This window comes from Telmatherina bonti, assembly GCF_933228915.1.
Source record: "Telmatherina bonti genome assembly, chromosome: 3".
Classification (NCBI taxonomy): domain Eukaryota; kingdom Metazoa; phylum Chordata; class Actinopteri; order Atheriniformes; family Telmatherinidae; genus Telmatherina; species Telmatherina bonti.
This window is the reverse complement of record NC_136621.1, coordinates 15,917,208-15,943,475: the sequence shown is the minus strand read 5'-3', so window position 1 is coordinate 15,943,475 and position 26,268 is coordinate 15,917,208. Positions and strand designations below refer to the sequence as shown.

The following is a 26,268-nucleotide window of genomic DNA, read 5'->3' as shown; positions in this document are numbered from 1 at the left end:
CCCAGCGTTAGCATCCTGAAGCAGCTTTACGGTGTTTGGAAGAGCATGAAAGGTTCCCAACAACAACATCTCTATGTTGTCACCGGTTAGTTGGCGAGTAATGAAAGCTTCTGGTGTGTAAAAATCGCCTCTCTTTCTGCCCGTCGGACTGAAACCACCGGGAAGGATAATCGGATGACGGCGCGTTCACAGGTGAAACACCAGCTAGCGTTAGCATGTTTTGCTTTGCTTGTTACCTGTCAAACCAGCTGTCAGCAAAATATCGGCCACCAGAAACACTGTCAGCATAATTTTCTTTTCTTTCCCCCCGGTGTCACATTTTCAGGAAGAATTAGTTTGATGCAGCTCGGTTTTAGATGGGTTGTGCACTAGTTCCGGTCAAATATTATGAATAACATGAAATAATGAGTCAATATCTCAAATCATAAGAACAATCTCAACTTAGACTTTGTCTTAATCTCAGACATTTGACTTTTTTTTGTTTCCTACTTTGACAGCTCAAGAGCTCGTGGGGCTAACGTGATGTTTTAAAGGCATATTTATATGAAGAGTAGATAAGAGAGAAAAATAACTTTGAGAAATGTGAAAGAACAACAACAACAACAACAACAAAAACATAATTCTGATGCTTGGAAACGATACTGTAGAATATAATTAAACAAAGCATATTCGCATTTATTCATGTTTTTAATATTTTTATTCATACTTGAAAAATGGTTGGAGGTCTTTATTTGACTGTTGTATCATGTATTAAACATAAATGCAACACAGAACATTAATTCACATAATAAAAGTAACAATTGGCAAAGCTGATATCAGTACACCATTAAAATGTTACCAAAAAAACAAAACAAAAAAACATTACAAACATGCATGTTAATGCAAAATATTCTGTTAAAACAGTGCCAGACTGGTTTACCATCATTTATTTAAAATGAAAGGACTATCAATGAGTCTGTTTTTCCAGTTTTTTGTGAGATCAATATCAGAGCTTAAAAGCTAAAAGCAGATATCCTAAACTTGGTGGAGATGAGAAGAGCTAATAAAAGCCAGTCATGACATGTCTGTCAGTGCTGCCAAATACAATATTAGCTTTATTATTATGGTATTTTGAACAAACAGTGGTGAATATTTGTAATGTCTCAGTCAGAAAAGACCACCCCACCGTCTCCTCAGAGTTCATGTGTTGAATATCCGGAATATTGAACCAGAATAATAAACAGAATCAATGGAGAAGCATGACGTGTGTGGTTGTACAATAATATGAAAATAAACTTGAATGTAGCTTCAACAGAATCATCTTCCGGACTTTTAAAGAAAACTCTGGTGTTTCCGTCGCTCAGAAAGGTGCCTCATTGAGTAAAAAGCCTTCAGAGTATCTGAGCAGAAATACTCATAAGAGTTTATATAATTCTCTAAATGCTAAGAAATAAGAACTAAAGTATTGTCAGTTGCTAATATTTTCATGCATTCAGCACACTGTGGTGTCTCCTTATTACCCACCATTACCGGGTCGTGACATGGGTAAGATAAAAATTGTCTTATTGTCTCGTGGTTGTTAAAAAGTTTGTTTTTTATTCACTGTCAGGGATGAACCGAAACCAGTGCAAATAATGGTCCAACACAGTGTGTTTACTTGTACTCAGTATTCATAAAATTGTTCCAATACTACAGAAAGCTATTCCAATGTAAAAAAAAAAATAGGGATGTCAAAATACTGCTTTAATGAAAATAGACTTCTGAAATAACACTTTCTCTTCCAAAGCTAGTCGCAGAGAAATGTTTTTACTCATGCCATGTTAAAAACCCAAATTTGGCCTTATCTTTATGAAAGAAGCTGAATTTGGGCATGTAGGTGCATTGTCACAGCTGTGAACATAATCCCCCAGTTTGGGAAGCATTGCCTTTGAGAACATTGGAGAAAGAGTTAATTCTGTCCCATAATTCAGTTAAATCCTTCATATTTCTCCTTCCATCTTCCTGTAGTTTCATCATGTTTACCTCAAAACATAAACTCTGCCACCTCCTGGAGGTTATGCTTTTGCTGGTTGTGTTTTAGCAACTTTGTGCTAAAAATACGGGCCATATTTTCATTTTTTTTTTTCTTTTTCTTATCTTTTTTTTTTGTTGAGAATGGACCTTATTGTGACTTGGATTTTATAAGATTTTAGGGAGTGATCTGTATCACCATCTGGCTCCAGCATTTTTTGTTTTGTTTTGTTTTAAAAAAGATTCAATACAACATTGGGCCATTGTCAGTATGTTAACATATAAATATACTTGCATTGCTTGACCCCCCCCCCCCCCCCCCCCCCCCCCCCCCCAAAAAAAAAAAAAAAAAACCAGGAGAAATTCCCAACTTGTTTTACAAGATATCAAAGATAGATCTGGATCCTGACAAAAATATGATCCAGAACGGGAAAAATTACAGGCTATTTGGAATTTTAATCGTTGCAAGAAAACAAATTTAGATATAAACATGCAAAACACCACACTGTAGATTCATTATCAGTGAACCAAGAGAATAAATACAGATTATAAATCACAGTATGGATGGAAATGAGCTGGTTGGTGGAGGTTTGCACTCTCAGTTTTTTTCTTGTTTCCAATGCTTTAGACATGATTACAGGAGGTAACTACTATGATATCATTGTAAAGCTTTGTGTAATGCTGAGAAGTTATGGCAATTTGAATCATGCATTTAACTTTCTGTGGCTGGTGACGTGGTTGGATTTGAAGAGTTACCATGCAAACTGAAGTCTGGTGAGTCTTAAGATGTGGGTCTCGGGTTATTTTGCTATATTTCTGAGCAGCAAACAAGCTTCTCTTCAGCCTAACTTGCTAGGACGTCTATTCCTGGGAAGAACGGCAGCCGACTTGTGAATAATCTCACTGTAGAATGACGGTCTCAAGTGATTTGGAAATTACCATATAACCTTCCCAAGATTGATGAACAGCAAAAGTTACTTCTTTAAGAGCATTCTGATGTCTTTCCTCCTTGGCATTATGTTATCATAGCATCAGCTGCTACCGATCCTCTTTATTCCTGTGGAATCAGTAAGTGTGGACACACCGATTCTGTCTTTCAAGTCATGTTTAAGGAAATTAATGAAGAAAGATTATGATATTTTGTGTTGTTGTTCATCAGATGCCATATTTGTATCATTTTTTAGAACCAGATTGTTTGTATGTCCTCATATTTATCGACTCAGAACTGAGAAATGAGGGATTTTTCCATGTTGGAAGTTGAACTTTTCCCATTGTTGTCCAAGATTCCTCAATCAGGTGAAACTGTCCAAGAACCTCTGGTTAAACGTTTGACTGTTCTGTCTCCAATTCAGGATGGCAGGAGTGTTTGATATCGACTTAGAGACTGAAGACATTAGTGACACAGAGGTTGGTATTCCACCGTCGTTTAGCGAGACGACAGCTGATCAGAACACAGCATATTTCCATTACTCTGAGTGATGTTTCTTTAACCTCTCCTGCTTGTTCCTATCCGCAGGATGATGTCTGTGACTTCACAGTAACAGAACCTGAGAAGTAAGTTTATTCATGATTATGTGCAAAAACCAAATAAACAACTGTTTTCATATAGAAATGGTTTCTATGTTCTGGCTTGTTGTCATCCCAGTGTTCAGACGGAGGAGGTGGAGCTGACGAGTGAAAGCGTCAACAGAGGCTGTGAGAGAGTTGGACCCGACTGCTTTGAGCTTCTTACTGTGCTGGGAAAAGGAGCCTATGGCAAGGTGTGTGTGATGGTGAACTGAAACATGCACGCTGGTCAGTAGGTTATGAGTTCTTATTAACTTAAATCAATCAATCAATCAATCAAATCAAATCAAAGATACTTTATTCATCCCCGAGGGGAAATTCAAAGTTCAAGCCAGCTCATCCAAGGTTTGACATAAAGACATGTAACATTAATGACAAAAGAATGATACAGAACCAAGCTTAAGCTCAGGCCACACAGCCAGTTTTACCGGCGCCGCCTTATAACAGGTAAGAACAGAGATACATTAGGATAATAGGGGCTCAAGGGAAAAAAAGGTCATGTAACTCTGCGCTGCGCCACAGATGACGCAGTCCTAAGATACAGAGAAAAAAAACTCTCAAGTCTCATGAAATTAGCAGAACTCTTTGCTTTTCACATTCCTTGGAAATGTAAACCTGGTCTCCAGTGTAAAGTCAAATTTTAGTGTAAATGTTCTTTTGGATGATTTTGCATAAGTTGTGCAGAGGGGAAAGAAAACTCTTGAAACGGTAAACTATATTTGTGCACAGTGAGAGATCCTCAGATGAACCTTTATACCTGCCAACATGACATGTAATGAATGCACATGTAAAACAGACACTTACACTTTTTGCATTCTTGTCCTTTATGATGATGTCTCACATTCTTTCATCATTTTGAAACAAGTCCTTCTTATTCCTTTAACCTTTACTTTTCAGACACAAATTAAACATCAAAATTGTTGAAAAGTGTATCCTCTCTTAGCTGACGTTGCTTCCAAAGAGCCGTCACAATATTTCAACTGCAAGGCTCCAGCTGGGAGGAACTCTTTCTCCTGTCTCGCTCCACTAATAAAATCTGAGCCAATCTTTTGGACCAAAACCAACTTTTAAGCTACTTCTGCTAAAACCTAAGTGTAAATTTTCAGCTACTTTTATTGACCCCCTCAACAGAGTTGACAGCTTTTTCTAATTTGTCATGAAACTTTTCATCATTGGCCTGTTTCTATCTGTCTTTAAGGTGTTCCAGGTGAGAAAGGTTCAGGGTGCCCAGACAGGGAAAATATTTGCTATGAAGGTCTTGAAAAAGGTAATTTGATGTTGCTTCCTCTCCACTGCATCCTTCTATCTGCTTTTTATTTGTTTACCTTTATTCTCGCCGCTATACCCGTCACTCTCTGTGTCCTGAAGGCTAAGATAGTGCGTAATGCTAAAGACACGGCACACACACGAGCAGAGCGTGAGATCCTGGAGACTGTGAGACATCCGTTCATCGTGGATCTGCTGTACGCCTTTCAGACTGGAGGAAAGCTCTACCTCATCCTGGAGTGTCTGAGTGGTAAGAGAACTGGGAAAAATCACCAAATGAACCAGAACCAGCTTCCATCTTATGAAAAGGATGGTGGAGACTAACAATCTCCAACTTGTTTATCACCAGGAGGGGAGTTGTTCATGCAGCTGGAGAAAGAAGGCATCTTCATGGAGGACACAGCATGGTGAGGACCCCCTCCCTGCAGAGTTGTTGACATTGAACAGCTGTAGCATAATGATGGTGTTTAATAAGTTCATTGTCCATGTAGGTGATGATCTAAATAAAATTCTACTTGTGTTTAGCTTCTATTTGGGAGAGATCACATTGGCTCTAGGCCACCTCCACTCAAATGGAATAATCTATCGAGACCTGAAACCTGAAAACATAATGCTCAGTCACCAAGGTAACGCAGCACACACTGTAAATAGATGACATAAGAGAAAGAAAAGATGAAACTTCATTGTGAAATGTGTCTGAGTGAGGCAAGCTGCCTCGCAGCTCAGGATTGATTATCTGTCTGTAAATGTTTTTGGAAATGAGAAAATGACTGAATTGATAGATTCTGGGACCAGTCCTGGGACCAGTACTGGGACCAGTCTTCTATCCATCTTTATTTCGTGCTGCTCATTCGGATACAAAGCAGGGCTGCAGAGACTTCTCTGAAGAAGCACAAGGCCCAATCCTCTTATGTTCCAGATGGATAAGGTGTCTATTTTCCTTTGGGGAACAAGGAGTATTGGGTTGTTATACCTCCGCATGGGGTTCAGACCATTTGGACGACGGGACGGCCATCATTCAATCGTCCTTAAAAGATAACTGGCACTTTTTCACTGCAATATGAAGGCAGAGAGCCAAGTGAAAAAGGGGGACAGATTTTTTTTTTGTCTGTCCTGTCCAGCATCGTAGATAATGCTCTGGCTGCCATGTTGTGCCAAACTAATTTGCTTTCACAATCAGGAGTTTTATTGGGGAGGAGAGCAACCAGAAGAGAAAGAAGGATAAACAACAACAATAAAAACTGCACAATCAAAGCCAAAACAGAAAAACCAGACAACCGGTAAAGAAAGTGATCAGAAAACATCTTACAGTCTGTTGGAAAACAAAAGCATCATCAGAAGAACCTATAGGAAGACAAATATACAGAAACATTAACAGCATCAGCACATACTTCATCACTTCATGTTGTTTCTTCTTGCTTTTCATTAAGTGATTCATTTCTCTGTGTGTGTGTTGTAAGGGCACATCAAGCTGACTGACTTTGGCCTCTGTAAGGAGTCTATTCACGATGGCACTGTCACACACACCTTCTGCGGCACCATTGAGTACATGTGGGTAACTAAACACACCATATATCCACCATGTTAGGCTTTACTTGTGGTGTTATGTTGGTAAAGGTTCCTTCACTGTATCTGTCACCCTGGTCTTTATCTTGTCCAGGGCTCCAGAGATCCTGACCCGGTCGGGCCACAACAGAGCGGTGGACTGGTGGAGCCTCGGCGCGCTGATGTACGACATGATGACCGGATCGGTGAGCTGCAACTGTGAGACACAGTGGATGTTAATTATTAGGGACTCATTAAAACAACTTTGACTACTGAACTTTGGGATATTTTTTCCCTTTGGCACCCCCATCGACAGCACAACATATAAATAATCATATTCATCATGTCTCTTCTCTAAAATCTCTCCAGGCAGTTAAAGTTAGTCTAATATTGACACTAACTTAGCTTTTGCTCTGTCACTTTTTATTTCTTTTCCATGATTCCTCCAATAATGTCTTCTTGTTTCTTTATTTTTTTTTTAAATCAGCCATAGTGCACAATCAAAACAGCCAGTGGGTTGATATCAATCTGCTAGCATGTGACACACACAGATGTTACGTGATACTCCAGGTTGGACAAAAATGGAAGTGTAATGTCTGAGCCTCAGGACACTGCAAGGCAACAGTATCCACAATGAATATCACTCACAACTGGTCAGAAACAGAGTTTTAGGTGTGGAAACATCTGCAGTGTTGCCTTAACAACATTTTTCACTGATATATAGAAGATTTACTGCATCGAAATGGCAGATTCTTCTCCGTTATGAGGATTGTGGTAATAATAATAATGGTATATTTTACTTTATTAATCCCAAGTGAGAAACTACTTTACATTTTTCCATCTCTAGAATTACAAGAGCAGTGAACATGCCGTGTTTTGTTGCCTGGGGAGCAGTTGGGGATTGAGGACCTTGCAGTGGAACCAAGAGTAGTTAACCTCTGTTGACACAATGAGGACTTGAACCTGGTTTCTTCAGACCCAAGCCCATTTGTACAAACAAATAAAAAAGACCAAAGCCATATTAACATCCACAGAATCTCCATCACATCCCTGAATCCGACTTTCTCCATAGAACTTATCAGAACCAGGTCTTTGATTGTATGGACTGGGATGCTGTTGGTTATCCTCTGGTGTTTTTATAGCAAACACATTTACAGGTGACATGAGTGTCCTTCATTTTTCCTCTGTGTTATCTGTGGATGTGGAGGATCCTGATGTAGTTTCGGACACTCTCGGTGCTTCAAAGCATGTTTGCAGCTAATGCGGGGCAGCAAGTTGCACTCATCACCACCATAGACCGTATATGAAAGGTGGACGGAGCCTCCAGCGATTAAAAGAGAAGCCTATGCAGAAGTGCATAAAGCTGCAGTTCCCCCTTCATCCACTAGTGGCTGGTCGCAAAACAGAGCAAATCCCTATAGACTCCCATGTTAAAAAGACCAATTTCACAGCAGAAATAAACATGTTTACAGCCTGGTTCAAAAATCCATTTTCGGTTTAATAGGTCAGGTTTACCTTCATGACAACTGTGGGGGGAGTGAATTTTTTTCTAACTCGCCCATTTAAAAGTAATTTATTCTCGAAGTTCAGCATATTAAGGGGTGTGTCCCTTTGATTGACAGGTACCGATCTCCCACTTCAAGTAAGAAGAACGCAGAACAACCGCGGTTTTTAGCCGATTAACAACGTGACTTAGCTTTAGCCCGCTTACCTCCGTTAGCTGGTTAGCTCCCGTTGTCTCCGGGTTAACTCTTAGCTACAGAAAACTCGGAGTTTGCTCAATGTCAATCATCCACCATGATGCTCACAGCCCCCCTCTCAGCTCCACCACTTTGCCCATATTTGTATTTTCCTGGTGAGACGACATGCATGCCTCTGCCAAGATGGTGATGTTAGGAACCGCCCACCGAGCTTCAATTCAGCACTTCAGAAACCTATGGGTGACATCACAGAGGCTACGTCCATCTCTTTGTTTACAGTCTATGGTCACCACACACGCAGTAACTTTGGCTTGACAACCAAGTTAATTTTATTTATTTATTTTTTTTAATGAAAGTTTTTCCATCATAATCTTCAACTTCAGTGTCCGCTACAGCTTTACTTTCTGGAGTTATCTGCCTATTTTCATGCATGTTAAGTGGTGCAGCAGTGACAAAGGTCCCCCTCAGTCAGTTTCCCACTGCTTCGCATTCCCTGCTTGGTTTAGGATGTTGAAACCAGTGTTGTGGTGTTACACAAATCCATGTAATAACAAATTTAAGAACCAGTATACCATCCAGTACTATCATAAGCTGATGGTGTTCTGGGGGATTCTTTAAAGTTGAACTGGTTTGAATTAATCTTCTCAGTTTGAAGTATTGATCTCTACTTTTGGTCTGTATTTAAATCTGTGTAAAACATTTGTTGGTTGGAAAAATGACTCTGCTGGGAGTGGAAGAAAACCTGACAACACCCTTGGACATAAACACCACCTGAATCTTCCTGAATCTGTGGAGCACAGTTTTACTTACCAGGTGTTCAGAGTTAACTCTGTTGTCCTCAAAGAAGATAAAAAGTCTGGAAAACCCAGAGAGGGAATATTAATTTCTAGTGGAGACAAAGTTAGACTCTTAGAGGCATAAAGGAAATAAATAATGCCCAGAAAGTCTTCCTCAAGACAAAATAAAAAATTAAAAGTTGTGGTCTGGGAATTTCTGCAAGTGGTTGAGTGAGACTGGGGATAACAGAAAACTTAAGATGTATAAAAACAAGTTTGTTTATGTTGGTTAAACTCTGTGTGGAGTTGAATAAATAAGGCCTCTCTTTATGCCTCTGAATTAATAGCATAAGTGCAGTAATCTCATCACACAAAGAAAAGAGGATGTGGAGAAGAAGAAATCCAGCTGCAAGTGACAGCATTTTTAATAGATATTTCCTGCATGTTTTGCAGTATTTATTATGTTGGTAACTTTCCAAAAAAAATTCTTTGTTAAGCTGTAATTTGTGTGTGCTTTCTATGCTTTAGATGAAGATGACTCCTTTCTAAGCACCATGTCCAGTTCTTTTTATAAACGCACACACATGATGATTCAGCAAATATGAATAAGAAAAGTTGAATCCAAAGTTTCTTCTTGGGAAGGTGGTTTTGTTTTGAGGAAGAATTAATGCATAATGAGCATTTTAGTTCAAATATTTGATATTCTGTTATTAATTTACTTTCTCATTATTGTTCAGATTGTTTTTATTTTGCGCCAGATCACTTAAAAATAATCAAAGGTTCTATTTCCTCTACAACAGGCTTATATGGGTTACCTTTACAACCCCAATTCCAAGAAAGTTGTGTTTTAATGTCAATAAAAAAAAAATGCAATTATTGAAAATCCTATAGATTTAATTGAAATCACTCCAAAGACAAGATATATAATGTTCATACTGGTAAACTTTATTGATTTTTGCAAATATTGACTCATTTTAAAGTAGATTTCTTAAACACGTTCCAAAAGAGCGACAAAGAATCAAATAAAATCCAATTGTCAAAAAAGTACTCGGAAACTTTGACCTTTTTGGAAAATGTCACAGCTGAGTCAGGACTCAAGAAACAGTGACGATGCTACGATGAGATTTGGACCAGACTGACACTCAGCTGTCATGGTGGTCTGCAGAGATAAAACGTAAATTTTCTACCGAGTTCCTGGTGGGTTTTACTCTGACACACTAAGGCAGATTGTAGCTGGACAGCATACAGAAATAACGGTTCTCACGATGAAGAGGTGAAGGATGTACTTTTAAACAACAGCTGTCGGTCTGCAACATGCAGACATTTACAGTGGTCGCCATAATGATCAGTAAATTTGCCATTTTGAGGTGTTTCTACCTGGAAAGTGGAATGTGTCGGGTTTGTTGTTGTGTGCTGATCTGTGGAAGAAAAGTGATTAATTCTGATTCTCCTCTGTTTTTTTTTTTTTCTTTTTCACCAGCCTCCGTTCACAGCTGAGAACAGGAAAAAGACCATCGATAAGATTTTGAAGTGTAAACTCAATCTCCCCCCGTATCTGACAATCGATGCCAGAGACCTCATCAAAAAGGTGTTTACACTCCCACATAAAACACACAAACTCATCTGTTGTTCCTCTGTTTCACTGGATCAGCAAAAAATCCATTCCTGGGGGGGAGGGGGATTGAACCAAACTCCCCCTAAACACACATCCTGATGAGCTACAATAAAATAAATGTGTGTGAAACTGCTTACTATGTCTGACTGTTACTGCATGTAGTGTGGTGAATGTGGACATGTTCAGGGTGTCACGATTGTTTCGTCCATTTGGGAGTAATTATCATGTACAGATTCAGTCGTGTGTGCGTGCGTGCGTGCGTGCGTGCGTGTGTGGAGGTTATGCAGCAGAGATTTTAATGGTCCTAAAAAAAAAAAAACCTCAACCAGTAAATATTAACGTGTTCAGATTCCTTTAGGTTTCTGAAACCTGTTTCTGTTTCTGCAGCATTAGTTTTTCTTTGATTGTTGTTTGGTGGATGGAGCAGGTCCAGCTCAGAGGGACGAATCGGATCACTATCTTACTGTTTCCATGACGAACCACACTCAGCCCCCACCTTAAACACTCGGTGTGGGTTTTTATTGTTCGTGGAACAAACATTTGGCTTGTTCTTTTTATTTTTTCTTTGACCAAACACCAAATTAAAAACTTTCCAAAAAGAATCCTAGAATAACCCCTTGTAGAATTTATGAGGAGGTATAATTTGTTTTCAGATGTCTTAAAGTGAAAGCACACTGTGTGTTGGCAGAGACTGACATTAGGTTGACTCATCCCCCAACATGACCATATGCTTGACTCTGTCAGTGAAACTTTATTGAAGATTATTTCCAGTTTACGCAGTGAAGAATGAACTTTTACAGAGTTACCGATTTAAGATGAATGATTGTTAGCAGCTATATTGTAAAGCAGATTTAGGAACTTATGAGATCAAAGTTTTGGTAGAGTGACGTTTGTCTCCCTGTTTTCTATCAGCTGTTGAAGAAGAATCCAGCCCAAAGACTCGGCTCCAGCAAAGCAGACTGCACTGACATCCAGGTAACCCACTGTCACACTTCAGACCAGACTGGATTGATTAAAATATCCCTGAAAACAGAATCTGGATTTTTGGGGGCAGTTTTTTTAATGCAGTTCAATTCAGCTGCATAACACCAATTAACAATTTAGTGTAGTCCAGTTACAAACCAGTTAAAACAAATCCACCATACACACTCAAAAAAAGAGGTACCAGCTTGTACCTAAAAAGGTACAAATGCTTGTCGCTGGGGGTGTACTCTTTTGAGAGACATTTCTGTACCCTTCAGTCCTGGTCTATTTTTGTACCTGATCAAGTTCAACCGTACCTTATCAAGTTGTGTTTTTTAGGTCTGGTCCATGCCACTTAGCAATATTATCTTATCTTTCATCTGGAAATAATCTTCAAAAACTCAAAATACTGAGGTAGTGGGCTGCAGCAAGTGTTGTGTTGTCTTAACAATACATTTCTTTTGAGGCAACTTTTTAAATTTTTAAAAAAAAAAAATCATCAAATATCAGTTGTAATATGTGGTGAAGTCGTAGGAGGGTATACTGATTGCTGAAGAAAAGCTGGTATGCACCATACGCTGTAAAAAATAGTCCCGGTATGCAAAGGGATAGAATTTAAAAGTGCCGGTGCTGCGTACTGGCCCACTTGAAGCACTGCTGCTAACACTAGTTTTTGTCACGACAAACATATTTCAATGCTGCAGGTACCCTTATGGTTAAAATGGTACAAATTTGTACTTTATGTCACTTTGAACCCTTTTTCATACTCTGAAGGTGTGCTTCTGATCTCTTAAAGACCAGTATTGTACTTTTGAGAGAACATTTCTGTACCTACCGATCTTGTACCTCTATTTTTGAGAGTGTAGGATCCACAATAAATCAATAACTGAGTTCATATAAACTGATTTCTACATTTATTTTTAGTGGACTAGACTACTGTCCTAACAGGCCTTCCTAAAAGTCCCTCAGACAGCTGCAGTTAGTCCAGAACGCTGCTGCTCCAGTCCTGGCTAAGACCAGTAAAAGGGACTCGTACAACTCCAGTTCTTAGATTGTTAAACCTGCATCCTGTTTGTGTAAAATAAAAATGTAAAAAAAAAAAAAAAAAAAAAAAAGGCTTCTACATCCTGCTGTAATTTTTAATGCACTGAATGGTTTTACAGCCAAAATCTATTCAAGATCTTCTGGTTCAGATCCGTCAGGTCATCAGGGTAAAGTCCACTTTCTCTTCAGAGTCTGAACTAAACGTGGAGAAGCAGCATCAGTTTTCTGAAACAAACTCCCAGAAAACTGCAGGTCTGCTGAAACTTTCTGCTTCCCGAAGCCAAACTGGGTGCTGGTTCTACTTGTGAAGCCAACTGGGAGTTGGTTCTGCTTACTCAAGCTAAACTAGGTGCTTGCCCAGTGGCAAGGTGGTTTGATAACTGAAGGCTCTGCCCCCCATTCTTTACTCTGATCCAGAGCAGAACCTTTGTAGCTGATTTTATGTTTGAAGCAGAAGCTCAGTGGCAAAGCTGTTTTTCAGGGTCTGATGAAGGTGATGCTGTTATTTTATACACTTCGGTGCATGAAGTTTCAATTGTGATGTTGTACTATTTATTTGCAGAGACATCCATTCTTCAGGCATGTCAACTGGGATGACCTGCTGAACAAGAGAGTGGAACCCCCATATAAACCACAGCTGGTGGGCCACCTTATGTTTTGTAGCATAATGTGTTTTAAACTATCATATCATCTTTTGATAATTTTTTTTACTGAAAAAAACAAAACAAAACATTTTTCTTTAAATGTGTGCTTTCTTTCCCTCTTCCTCTGGGTTTTGGTGTTCTTGCAGCATTCAGATGAAGATGTGAGCCAGTTTGACACCAGGTTCACCAGACAGACACCGGTGGACAGTCCAGATGACACCACGCTGAGCCACAGCGCAGAGCTGGCCTTTGCTGTGAGACTGTACTTCACGCTCAGATTAATGCTCCAACAGCAGTGTGTTTTTTTTTATTTTTGTTTTGTTTTTTTTTCCCCGTAAAATGATCATGCTTTCCATTAGGGTTTCACCTACGTGGCTCCATCAGTTCTGGAGAGTCTGAAGGAAGGTTTCTCATTTGAACCCAGATCACGTCCTGTACGCCGTCACAACAGCAGCCCACACACACCTATCAGGTAACACGCCCAGTAAATCCCATCTACTTTATTTATACAGCATATTAAAGGTCCAGGTAAAGGTTACTGACATCTAGTGGTAAAGACAGACACAGCAGTGATTTATGCGCAGTTGTGAATATGCGGTGGCCGTCAGTGCCCAAAATTCCTGTCAAACCTTGTCATATCTTTTTTGCCCCTGAGGGGAAACTTGCTTTACAGACAGGTTCTCAAAGGAAAAACATCACGATATCCGAGAACAAATTTTCCATTTAACTGACCAGACATGACTGCCAAATAAAATCGCCAAATAAAAAAAAGCAATGAAACAAAATAACAAATCATTTCTGAAATGAAAACATCATCCTTCAATTAAATAAAAATGTTGTATGAAAACAGTCTTGATGAGGCAGGTGAATGACCCACACAAAGATCAGGTGAGTCGCTAACACCAGGTGTTCATAATAAACCTTAAAAGTGCTGTGTGTAACAGAATCAAAGGTCAATAACAAAAAGACCTAATATGTGCATAAAAACTGTTTCTATTAGTATTAAATTCATTTACTTAAATCACATTTCAAAGAACGAACCATTCATATGCACTTGCTGGGGTCCACATAGATTGCAGCTGCCACCATTTTTTATTATGGTGTCTCTGAATGGACAAACAACACTTGGTTGGGGGTTTGATGACCAACACAAGCATTTAAAAGGACTAGATAACACTACTCAGTGATAAAATAGACATTTGCTACGTTTACATGGGAGTTTTAATTCGTTTAACTCTGAATAAAAGTTAATTCCGCTTTAAACTGATGATAAATGATCATGTAAACACTTAATTCCTAATGCAAATTTCTATTCGGAATTAAACTTCATTCTGATGCAAGTGGCTGGTTTATTCACATTTTCACTCTGAACTATTGAATTCCTCTGTCCTGTAAACCTCAATTCCACTCTAAGCTAATTCCAGTCGCTCTGCGCATGCTTGTTACCTTGTCCTGTCCCGATGACGCGCGTTGTTTTGCCTCTCGTGTTTAGTGGTCCATCTTTCTTCTCCATCTCGTTGCTGCAAAAAGTGAAGTCGTATGCTCGTGTTAAATGCTGGTACTTGAAAATTATAATAAAAATAGAAGCGAAACTGGTGCTTATTGTGTAATTTTTACAAGTTACGACTGAAAAGGCAAGAAGCAGGGTGCGAACTTTGTTTGTTTCCAGTATACGTCATATATCACGTGCACCCTCTGTCCAATCAGAACCCTTCCCAACCCATCGCTCTAAAGAGGAATTAAGTAAGGACGTGTTTCATGTAAACCGCCATTCGGAATTGTAATTTTTTAATTACGAATTATTTAATTCCAAATTATTTAATTCTGTATTAAAAAACATCATGTAACCGTAGCCAATGTATTCTGTAAGTCGTCTAGTTTGATTCTTCAGTTTTAGTTTCATATGTGTAACTTATGCAAGCTGATAAACTGGATGTAAATCTCATTTATCATTAGCTCTGTTGAATCTTGAATCATGAAGTCTGTAACTGTCGTGGGTAACCTACCCACTACAGCACGAAAATGACACATGATAAAGTAATTAAACTATCATCTGATGGCTACATTTAATTCCCGTTGCATTTTCAAACCTTATCATTGTTCTGTAGTGACTCAGAACATTCAGCACAGAAAAAAGTTAATATTTGTTGAAATACATTTCATTCTGTGGAGTTGCTCTAAATATTTTTTTTCCAACTTTTTTTTTTTTTTTAATTGAATTTTGCAATGCTCAAGAAATACAAATATCCAACATCCGCATGTCTGCGGTTAAATATTTGCGAAGTAATGCAGACTTGGAAAAAAAAAAAACCCCACAAAACAAATAGGGGAAATTTAAAAAAAAAAAAAAATTAATAAAATAAAAACACAAATATATATATATATATATATATATATATATATATATATATATATATATATATACACACATGACAATGAATAAAATAGTATCAGTAACATGCATATACATACATATACAAACTCATACACGCACATCAGACTTATTTTTGACACAACAGGGCTGTTGCAAGACCCCACCTTTTAATGAACAACTCCCTTTGTATTCTTAGTGAAAAGGTAATGCCTTCCATCACATATATTTCACTGACTTTCTCAATCCACATGGAATAAGTGGGTAGCTCCAGTTTCAACCACTTCATGGTTATACATTTGAGTGTAGCAGTCAATAGTATCCTCAACAGGTATTTTTTGTCCCTTCCGTTGAAGCCATCGGGGATTAGGCCCAAGATTGCCAAGCGGGGTTCCTTGTCCAAAGATTGTTTGAAGACCATGTTGATGGCTGTAAAAATATCCTCCCAATACAGCTTGATATTGGGACATGACCAAACTATATGGGTATGTGTACCGATATCCGTGCCACAGTTTTGCCAACAGGTGTCAAGGTTCCCAGTCCCGTATTTTGAAGTGATTTCTGGAGTTCTGAAAAATTTACAAATAACTTTCCATTTATACTCTCCATACTTTCCATTTATTCTCTCCATTTATACTCTCTCCAAATACTGGAACTGGTCACCCCCCCCCCCCCCCCCCCCCCCCAATCACCATCTGATATATGGGTGTTGGTTTCAGTCTCCCATCTTCTTTTTATATGACCTGTATTACTTGTGTTAGAGTCAGATAATAAATTATAGAAATGGCTAATAACTTTAGGGAACTGATTCCCCTGTTGTATTTTAATATTTTCTCCTCAAATAGTGAAGGCTTATTGACTTTATCCCATTCTTTGTGCTTTAGTAGAAAGCTCCTTAACTGGAAATATCTGAAAAACTCAGAGGAGGGAAGGTGAAACTCTTTACCAAGTTGTTCAAAGGATTTAAAATTGCCTTTATTGATCATATGGTAAATTTTGCTTATACCGTAATTTGACCATTTCCAAAAACATGAGTCTATCATACTGGGCGTAAAACCCTGGAGGAATGAAATACTCGATAAAACAGAAATTTCTTTCGGTAGACCCAATGATTGTTTTATCTTACACCAAATCTTGAGTGTTGACCTGGTCCATTCACACATTTTCACGTCTTTTAAGGAAACATCAGAGAATGGTAAAGCTTCTAGAGGATCCCCGCACAGACTTTTTTCAATGCTCAGCCATTGTGTGGCCGACGAGTCCTGCACCCATGCAATTAAAGGTCTCATTTGAGCTGCCCAGAAATAATACTTTAGGTTTGGAACATTAAGTCCACATTGTGATTTGGATAGTTTTAAAATCTGAAGCTTTGTCCTTGGTCACTTTCCTTGCCAAATAAAATCTGAAAAAAGTTGATCTAATTCTGTAAATGTAGAGTTGGGGATGTTGATAGGCAGCATCTGAAATAAATACAAGAATCTTGGTAGCACATTCATACGTAAACTTTCAATGCGACCCATTAGAGATAGGGGCAGAACTATCCACCTTTCCAGATCCATTTTGATTTTCCTTAGAAGCAACTTATAATTTACATTATTTAAATCTTCCAGTGATGGGGTTATTTGAATACCAAGGTATGTTATGCCGTCTTTTGGCCATTTAAATCCACTCCAGTTTTTTACAGTTTGTGATATTCTGCCTCCAATATCCATAGCCACAGTTTTATCTATGTTAACCTGATAGTCAGAAAGATATCCATAGTTTTCAATTAGCAGCTTCAGATGAGGGATTGTTGTTTTGGGATCAGATATATATATAATAGCACATCATCAGCATATAAAGACAGTTTGTGTTGTTCACCATTTATCACGACCCCTTTAATGTTATGACTGTCTCTAATTAACTGTGCCAGGGGCTCTATACTGATATTGAAGAGCAGAGGGGACAGGGGGCAGCCTTGCCTACAGCCTCGCCCCAACGCAAACCTCTCTGACAAAGTCCCGTTTACCTTTACTGCAGCTAGCGGACTAGAATATAAAATTTGTATCCATTTTAAGAAATTTGGGCCAAACTGGTATCTATCTAGAGTGTGATGCAAGTATTGCCAGGACACTCTATCGAATGCCTTTTGGGCATCAAGAGACTGTACCATAGCTTCTCCCTGATTGGCTTTAGTATAGGACATTATGTTCAGCAATCTACGAACATTGTCTCCATAGTGTCTCCCTGTCATGAACCCAGTTTGGTCTGGGTTTATTATTTCTGTAACAATTTTACTGACACGTTTAGCTAAGATTGTAGTGAGAATGCATAGGTCAGTGTTAAGTAGTGAAATAGGTCTGTATGATTGACACTTTGTGGGATCTTTGCCCTCTTTATGAGTCACAACAATTGTGGCATCATTCCAGGAAGGCGCCATGGTTCCAGATTGCAAAGCATAATGATAGGCATTCAGCAACAAAGGAGGAATTTTTTCTTTAAATGTTTTGCAAAATTCATTGATGAAACCATCTGAGCCTGGGCTTTTGTTGTTTTTGAGCTGAGAAATTACTTGTTTAGTTTCTTGAATAGTAACTGGTTCATCTAACTGTTTTGCCATAGCCTCAGGGAGAGGTTTTAGTTTGATATTTTCCAAAAAACATGTCAATTTGGCATCATCTTTGCATGTGTCTGGATTTTCATATAGGGCTTTATAGAAATCAGCAAAGCAGTCAGCAATCTTGTCTGGGTTAGTTATCATAATTTCATCTGACGCGTGTTTTTGGACTGTGTTTAAAGACTGTTGTTTCTTAAGTCTTATGGTTAATAATTTGCTTGCCCTGTTACCATTTTCGTAGTATTTTTGTTTAGTGAATCTTAATGAGCCCTCTATTTTCTCCGTGATTAGATGGTGAAGTTCTTTACAAAGACATTTTAGCTCCTCGAACAATTTAGTGTTTGGTGTCTCTTTATGTTGTCGCTCCACACGCTTAATGTTTTCCTGTAACTCCCACTGTCTGGCTTCCTTTTTCTTTCATCTGGCACTCGCAAAAGATAATATGCGGCCTCTGATATAAGCCTTGGCACAGTCCCACAGAGTCAATGGTGATATTTCAGGAGTAGTATTTAAATCTAAGTAGACATCCAGTTCGGTATTTATAAAATCTAAAAATTCCCTATCATTTAAGAGTGAGGCATTCAGCCTTCAGTATTTTCTTTTTAGTGTCTTCCCCAAATTCCATTTTAGTGCTAATGGTGCGGGATTGGATAAGGTTATTGGAAGGATTTCAATGTAATCTATTCTATGTTCCTCGGCTTTAGGGGTAAAAAAAAAAAAAAGGTCTATTCTGGAATACGAGGAATGCCTATGTGAATAGAAGGTAAAATCTCGTTTTCTTGGGAATCTACTCCTCCATATGTCTACCAGACCAAGTTCTGTTACATAATATCTTAGAGTCTTACACATTTGGGGAACTGAACTTTTTGAACTAGGTTGTCTGTCTACGTGAGGGGACATGACACAATTAAAGTCTCCACTGAGTAACAAAACACCAGAACTCTGTGGAAGCACAGTATTGAAAATATTGCACATAAAATTAGGTTCATCATTGTTGGGGGCGTAATTGTTTAAAAGGAAGACCTGCATTCCATCCACTATTCCATTAACCATAATATATCTCCCTGAAGAGTCTTTAAATGTGGCGGTTGGTGTAAAATTAACCTGCCCATGTATTAGGATAGCAACGCCCCTTTTCCTGCCAGAAAGATGTGAAGAATAGAAGACTTGCTTTGCCCATGATTTTTTCAGCTTATCATGCTCTGCATCCGATTTCTTGGAGATAAGCTATTTGACAGTTTTCTTTTTTAATTGACCAATAATTTTCTTTCGTTTTATCGGACTGTTAAGTCCTTTCACATTATATGTAATGACCTTGAGAGAACCCATATTTAACTAATTTGACGAATATTAAAATGATCTATCAACATAGAAACAGGTAGAAAATAAAACCTTAACTGTCTGTAGGTAAAAGTAAAGGAAAAGTAAAAACAAAGAGAGAAAAAAAAAAAGAAAAAAGTTTGTTTGCATGAGAGCACTGCCTTGCACAAAAGAACACTTTTTTGGTTTTTTTTGGTTAAACATATGATCCCTGAAAAACCATTGGACCCAAACAAGAACACACCATAACTAAAAAAAAGCCCTGGACATAAACATTATCAACTTAAAACACTGAGAGTCACGATCAGGGCATCTACCAGTTTCGAGTCGCTTCTGGATACGCGTTTTTGCGTAAAGTATAGGCCTGCCTATAATTATGGCTCAGCTAGAGCCCCTGCACAATGGTAACAGATAGCAGATAGACATTGTGCACAAAATGTTTATGGCTGCATCAAATACCTTGCGTCATTCAGCCGTGGAGTTTATCTTCGGCGGAGAGGATGCTTCCCTTAACGTAGTCCATGGCTTTAGCAGCATCTGCGAACTCCATCTCCGCATTGTTGTGAGTGATGCGGAGTGTAGCGGGGAAAAAAATTCCGTAGCGAACTCCCGGCTTCTCTCGAAGCATCTTCCTCACATCGGTGAAGGTGGCTCTGGCTTTGACAACACTGGCTGTATAATCCGGAAATATGGAAATGGGGTGGCCATTGTAGCAGAGTTTACCTCCGCTACTACGTGCTCTTCTTAAAATGTCCAAGGCGTCTCCTTCGTTGTTCATTTTGGCGATGATTGCTCTTGGCCTTCCTCCAGGTGTTCTTTGGGTCAGACTGCGGTGTGAGCGGTCAACTTGTACCTCCTTTTCTATCTGGAGGACATCCTTCAGGAGCGGTGAAACGGCCTCCGGCGTACTGGACCCCTGTAGCTCTGGGACACCAATTATTCTAATGTTACCCCTTCTCATCCGTGCCTCCATATCCTCGCACTTTTCTTTAAGCACCGCAACTTGTCTCGAGTGTAGAAACTTTCCCTTGCAATTCTTCTACGTTGTCAGACCATACAGAAAAGCCTTCTTCCATGGCTACCACATTAGCATTCACATGGTCAACTTCGGCTCGAATGGCGGAGGTGTTGTTATTGATCTCTGCCTTTACATCTTGTATTTCTTTTCTCAACATGGCAAAATCATCTGTCAGCATTCTTCATTTCTTCTTTGATGATGATAGCGAGGTCTTTTCTCAAAGACTGAAGAATGTCCGTTTTCATCGCAGTGGGATCCATGCTAGCTGTAGCAATAGTACTTGTCTTTGGTGGTGATGACCGGTGCTCGGGTTTATCCGGGCTTTTTGCCGTGGTCGCGTTTGGCCTTGTATTAGATGGACCTTCGTACTTGAACTTTCGAAGACCCGACGCCATAGATATGGAATTTCGCAATTGTTTGACGTCTTGTCACTGTTTTCAGCCTTAGGAAAACTTTGCTAGACAGCTTGGTTGTGCAATGTCTATGTATAGTGGAATTATGAGCAAAAAGTGCTGGAGCTCTGCAAAGTGCGTCTTCACTGCATCGCCGCTATTTTGTCCCCCCCGCTCTAAATATTTTTAACATTAAGATCTTGTATAACATGTTGACAGTAGTAAAAGTATATTGGTTCCATTTTAAGCCGTAAATATGACTCAGGATTTTCTAAAAGGTGCGAAAGGTTCGTCGTTCACTTGACTGCTGCCTCCGTCTGCCATATCTTGTTTATGTGAATTATCTGAATGTTGTTTGACCGCTCTTGGACGAGTTGTACAGGAAGAAATTTTGTTGTGCTGGGATGCCGATTCAGTGACAAATAAAGCTTCATCTCATCTCAAATGACAGTGAATTTGTCTTCATCTCAGTGATGGAAATGAAGTTGGCCTTACACCACAGCAGGAGAAATACTCCTACTGCTCCTTGTTGCAATGTGACTCTTTCTGTCTTCACCTCCCTGGGAGTTTTTAAAAAAAAATGCTGATATTGTCTTGATATCTGGTAGCACACAACTTGCTATTCACTTCTTTACCAGTAGATGGGAGGAATTGTTACAATGTGTTACCTTTACTGTCTGTATGTTTAGTTTAACTGGTGCCCCTTGACCAAGGCCATTAACCCCTTCTCCCCAGACACTGCAACATGGCAGCCCACTGCTCGCTCAGCTCATAGTTCATCTAGAATGTAGGTTAAATACAAAGCTGCATTTTCTAATCGTGATTGATAAAGTAAAAATATTATATCAACTTGAGGTGCGTGCCAAGTTTCACAACTTTTCATGGGGGCTAAGGGGGTCAAAAATGGGCAAGTTGTGCTGACAACAATAATAATAATAATAAACATTTCAATAACTTTGTGTAGCTCGGACCCTAATAATAATAATATTTATGATTATAATGAACTTTTATTCAAACTTTTAAGGTTCTGAAGGTGATCTGCTCTAAGCAAATGACCTCTCCAGTTCCTATTTTGCACATTCTTTGTTTTATGTCATCATAAAATTTCATCAGATTCTTTTGAATCCAACCACAGATGAACATCTCACAGCATATTAAACGTTCAAATTCACGGAACAAAAACAATTTGTTTTTCCATTTTTTTTTCCCATAGTCATGTCTAATTTTCCCATTTTTTCCTTTTTCAGTCCTCTTAAATTCTCTGCTGCTGGGCCCTTTAAGTCCAGTCTGGATGGAGAGCCGGACCTTTTCTTTCCCGCAGCTCCACTTCCTGTCTCGCTGGAGAACGGAGCTGCCAGCCAGCCCATCAAGACCCCGTCGAGGAACAAGAAGAAAGGACATCGTAGATGAGGAGGTGGAGGGTATCTCCAATGACTTCACCTCAGTTGCATGAATGTACTTTTTGTTGAGGTGTAGATGCGGAGCAGGCCAAAGCATTTATTTTCATTTCTTTTTTCTGTTTGCTGCTTTAGTTTCTTCTCCTGTACATGCTGCTCATCATCATCAGATTCCACTGGATCAACAGGAAGTCACTTTAATTTACAATCTATCTCTGCATAGGAAACAATAACTTCTGCCCTCTGACGGCAGTAAAAAAAAAAAAAAAAAGGGTGAACAGGCCATCAAGTTAAATGATGGACTAACCGGCTTCCATATTTCATCCTGTACATACCTGCCTGTTAAATTACAGCAAAGAGAAGCTGTGATGTTCAGTTTCTGGGTTTTAATTAGTCCTCTGGGGCTGACAATCACAGGCTGACATTTTAATTAGAGAACAGATGAAGGATTGTTGGATGGAAGTCCTGATTCTTCTCCATCAAGGTTAGAAATTTAACCTGAGCTCTCATCGTCAGGCGCAACAGCCTCAGCTGTCACATCATGCTTTTCAGGTTTCTCCTTTAAATCACATGTTTTGTTTGCTTGTTGTATTTGTGTATGAAACGTCTGTATAGTTACAAAGAGAGTCGTTCTCTTCCACAAAAGCTCCTGAACTGCCTCAAACACCTTGTTTCATCTCCCGGCTTTAACAACATCGACCCAAACATGGGCCAATGCCTTCAATTTGACCGGCTTTGAAACAATCAGCTCACTATACAGAGAAGACTTGATAGTTTAGGAGACACAGGAGCCCAAACGGGGCGTTTGAGGCAGAGATCATGTCCTTTCTGAAGACTGAAGCATGTTTAGGTCTTCTAACGGACCTCTGAGATGGAGCTATGATGCTGCAGGTTATAAAATATGTAGAGTAGGAATACTGAGCTAGGATTACGCATTAATCGGCACATGAATGTGTTTTTGTTTTGTTGATACTTTTTCTTTGCAAATGGATAATCTTCACGTCTGCTGCCAAAAGGTTACTCTCAAACTGTCGGACCAATCACACCTTAGAACTGTGCACTTCACTATTAACATGGGTGAGTTAGGAGGTTTTAACCCAGCATCTCGCCTCTAACATCCCACTTTCTAGTTATGATGTGTACACATAAATCACCTAAAAGCCGGCTGTAAAAATGGTGCTCTCAGAAAACAAAATGCTTTTGTAAAAAGACTATTTTTGCAAAGAAACAACAGATTTGTTCATGCCAGAATGATGCCAGCTGTTTTTTCTTAAATGATTCACGTGAACCTTGTTGCGACGCTTCGCCTCAGTAACAGTTACTAAATAATTCAGGATAACAGGAAGTTACCATGACGTTTCAGGATTTCAGGGGCTTATTTTCCAGATTTTTGCAGCCGGAAAAGTTCCTAAAACAAATAGCTTTCTAAATTTTTTAAAAATCCTGTTATTGAGATTGCAGAAGGAACTGGATGACTCTTGGATCGTTCACATTGCAATTTTTATTTTGTTTTTAGTTCAAAACAGAGAGAATAAGTAATGAAAAAGTAGGATTTTTTTTCTTGTTTTCTTAAGGTTAAACACAAAAGGTCAATTATCTTGTCAAAGGTAAAAAAGAATGGCCTATGTTCATGTTTGCAACCTGCCGTACCTCCTTTAGAACCAGGTTCCAGTGACGGAGCTGGTTCAGATCTGGTTCGCTCTGAGTTTAATCTCCAACACATCAGCTTTTGTCTCATCTTTTCTGAAAACTGAAACTTCCATGTTTCCTGTACGTTTCATATAAACAGTTGTAAACAGCAGCTCTACATACCAACTTTTCAAAATTTGTTGCTAAACGTCAGTTGCTATGATTTTAAACAAAAAGCACAAAGAACAAACTGTTCATGAATGTAGCTGGAGATGCTGTTTATGGATTCAGCTGAAAACTGACTGTGAACGCAGCACTACGTATCGCGCTGTCTTCCCAAACCCACAAAAGCAAATTGTTTGGAACATGGAGATCTTGTTAGTTGAAGCCCTGGTGGTTGAAAAGACTTGTAAAACAATTGGGGGAGGGGTGGATTTAAATATCTCTGATACGTGTTTCAATAATGGCAGAATTAATGCCAAAAAATCCAGAAAGCTGTTTGTTTGGATGTCTGTCCTGAAAGACATCTTGTCGTTGCCAGGGCAATGCTGGATGCTATGTGTCTGAGCACATTGGAAACATGTAACAAAACCATGAAAATGTGAAAAGATCCAGCTACATCTGGGCTTTATTTTGGGGAAAACATGCCAGCATCCACCAGACAGATGTGTTGATGTTGCTAAAGGACTCGTCTCCTGAAATAGGTTTTTGACTCAAATAGACCTGCTTTGAATTCAGCTGAAATAAATTTTAAAAAATTAAGTAAGCTCTAAAAATATTTTGACATTAAAAATGTTATAGATATGATTTGGATAATGTGGTATCTCCCTTTTTTTTCTGATTTAATTTCGTGTCTTTTTCTGCTCCCATCTGCTTGTTTTAATGTGTTTTCAGTTGTGTTTTCAGCCTTTAATCCGACCGTTCTCCTTTATGAACTTGGACAACATCTGGAGTTAACCTAAAAGCACAGTGAGGGTGCAGGAATAAAGTCTGAACTGTGCTAAATCATAAAAAAAAACATCCAGTTTTACAGCAGAAACATGGTGTTGTTGTGTTCTGTTTTGTATATTTATTTACAGAGATATATAAAATATAAGCTTTGTTGTGAAAGGGACTTTTCATCACTGGAATTGTATAAATATCTGAAAATCAGAAGGAAATTAGCATTAATTAGAGGAGTTTATTTTGTCGTCATCACTGCCTTTTTTTCTGTCTTCTTTCTTCTAACAGATGAATGTGTGCTGAATAAAATAATTGAATTGCTCAGTCTTCTGTTCATACATAAATGGATCTAAGTGATGAGAAGAGTCAGTATCTCATCTACACTCCGCAACCTCTTAAGTTGGAAAAGATTCACCAAGGCGTTGGGAACGTTCCTCAAAGGTTTGGTCCATATTGACATGACAACATCACACAATTGCTGCAGATTTGTTGGCTCCACATCTATGATGAGAATCTGCCGTTCCACTACATCCCAAAGATGCTCTGTTGGATTGAGATCTGGTCACCGTGGAGGCCATTGGAGTACAATGAACTCATGTGACATGGTGCATTATCCTGCTGCACTGTTAAAGATTGTCCTGTTAAAAAACGGTAAAGAACTGGCAGCACAGTTGCCAGCAAGTTACTGCAAAAAAACAGCGCCTTGCTGTTGTTGAAATTTACAGTTTACTACTGTTTATGTAAATACAGCATAAAACTGTTATTTTATATCTTTACAGTAAAATACTGACTGAAAGTTTTGCAGTTAATTAATGCTAATTTACATTTCTTCAGAAGAGGTATATTTACAAGATTTTACTGTACACTTACTGTACAAACACAATTTGCATTCTACTGTATAAGTTACTGAGTAAAGGACTGCTAGCATAAAACTGATTTTTTTTTTGTAAATCTTGTGATATGTTAAATTATTGCTTTTTTAAATTGTTGACATTTTTAGACAATACAACTTCATTGTCTTTTCAAAACATTTCTCTTTATTAAACTTTTGAATAACTTTAAATGTCTTATGAATAAAAAGTAAAACCCTGAGACATGTTAATGAGGTAAACAAAAAATTTAACAACTTAAGCTCGGGTAATTCAACAAAAGTGCAGTATTAATCAGTATTTAAGAAACTAAGTAAATAATTTCAATGAATGAAATTGCAAACATTCTTATAAAATGGGTAGAAAATAACAAAGCACAAAGCTCATTCCGATAAATACACTTCTATTTCAGTCATAAAAATAATATAAATGATCAGTACTATATTTTGACAACTCTGTACATAAACAAAAGTGACTGAGTGAGTTTGTGCATAACTGAAAAAGTGACCGAGTGAACAACTGAACAACTAAGTCAATGATGCTGTGACCAAGAATTAGTGACTACAAAAACAAAATGTGTGTGTGAGTGTATGATCGGGCTGACTGTCTTATATGAAGTCCCATTT

General features: G+C 38.6%; 1 protein-coding gene across 1 annotated transcript; it reads left to right on the top strand.

Moving 5' to 3' along the window:
* Window positions 1-25,027, top strand: LOC306754212 (ribosomal protein S6 kinase beta-2-like). The gene is made up of 16 exons (XM_079238138.1): window positions 1-192; window positions 3,342-3,396; window positions 3,506-3,543; window positions 3,635-3,749; window positions 4,754-4,822; window positions 4,924-5,071; window positions 5,171-5,228; window positions 5,347-5,447; window positions 6,282-6,372; window positions 6,482-6,572; window positions 10,323-10,430; window positions 11,370-11,432; window positions 13,027-13,104; window positions 13,255-13,362; window positions 13,468-13,580; window positions 22,053-25,027. Exons 2-16 carry the CDS (start codon window positions 3,343-3,345, stop codon window positions 22,213-22,215), a joined length of 1,398 nt encoding a protein of 465 aa, XP_079094264.1. The 5' UTR covers window positions 1-192; window position 3,342; the 3' UTR covers window positions 22,216-25,027.
* The last annotated feature ends 1,241 nt before the right edge of the window (window positions 25,028-26,268 follow it).

Excerpts from the sequence above, each read along its gene's own strand:
- LOC306754212 (XM_079238138.1), top strand. The coding sequence starts at position 3,343 with ATGGCAGGAGTGTTTGATATCGACTTAGAGACTGAAGACATTAGTGAC. Across the intron at positions 3,397-3,505 it reads AAGACATTAGTGACACAGAG|GATGATGTCTGTGACTTCAC; the intron begins GTTGGTATTCCA and ends TCCTATCCGCAG. Across the intron at positions 5,448-6,281 it reads CATAATGCTCAGTCACCAAG|GGCACATCAAGCTGACTGAC; the intron begins GTAACGCAGCAC and ends GTGTGTTGTAAG.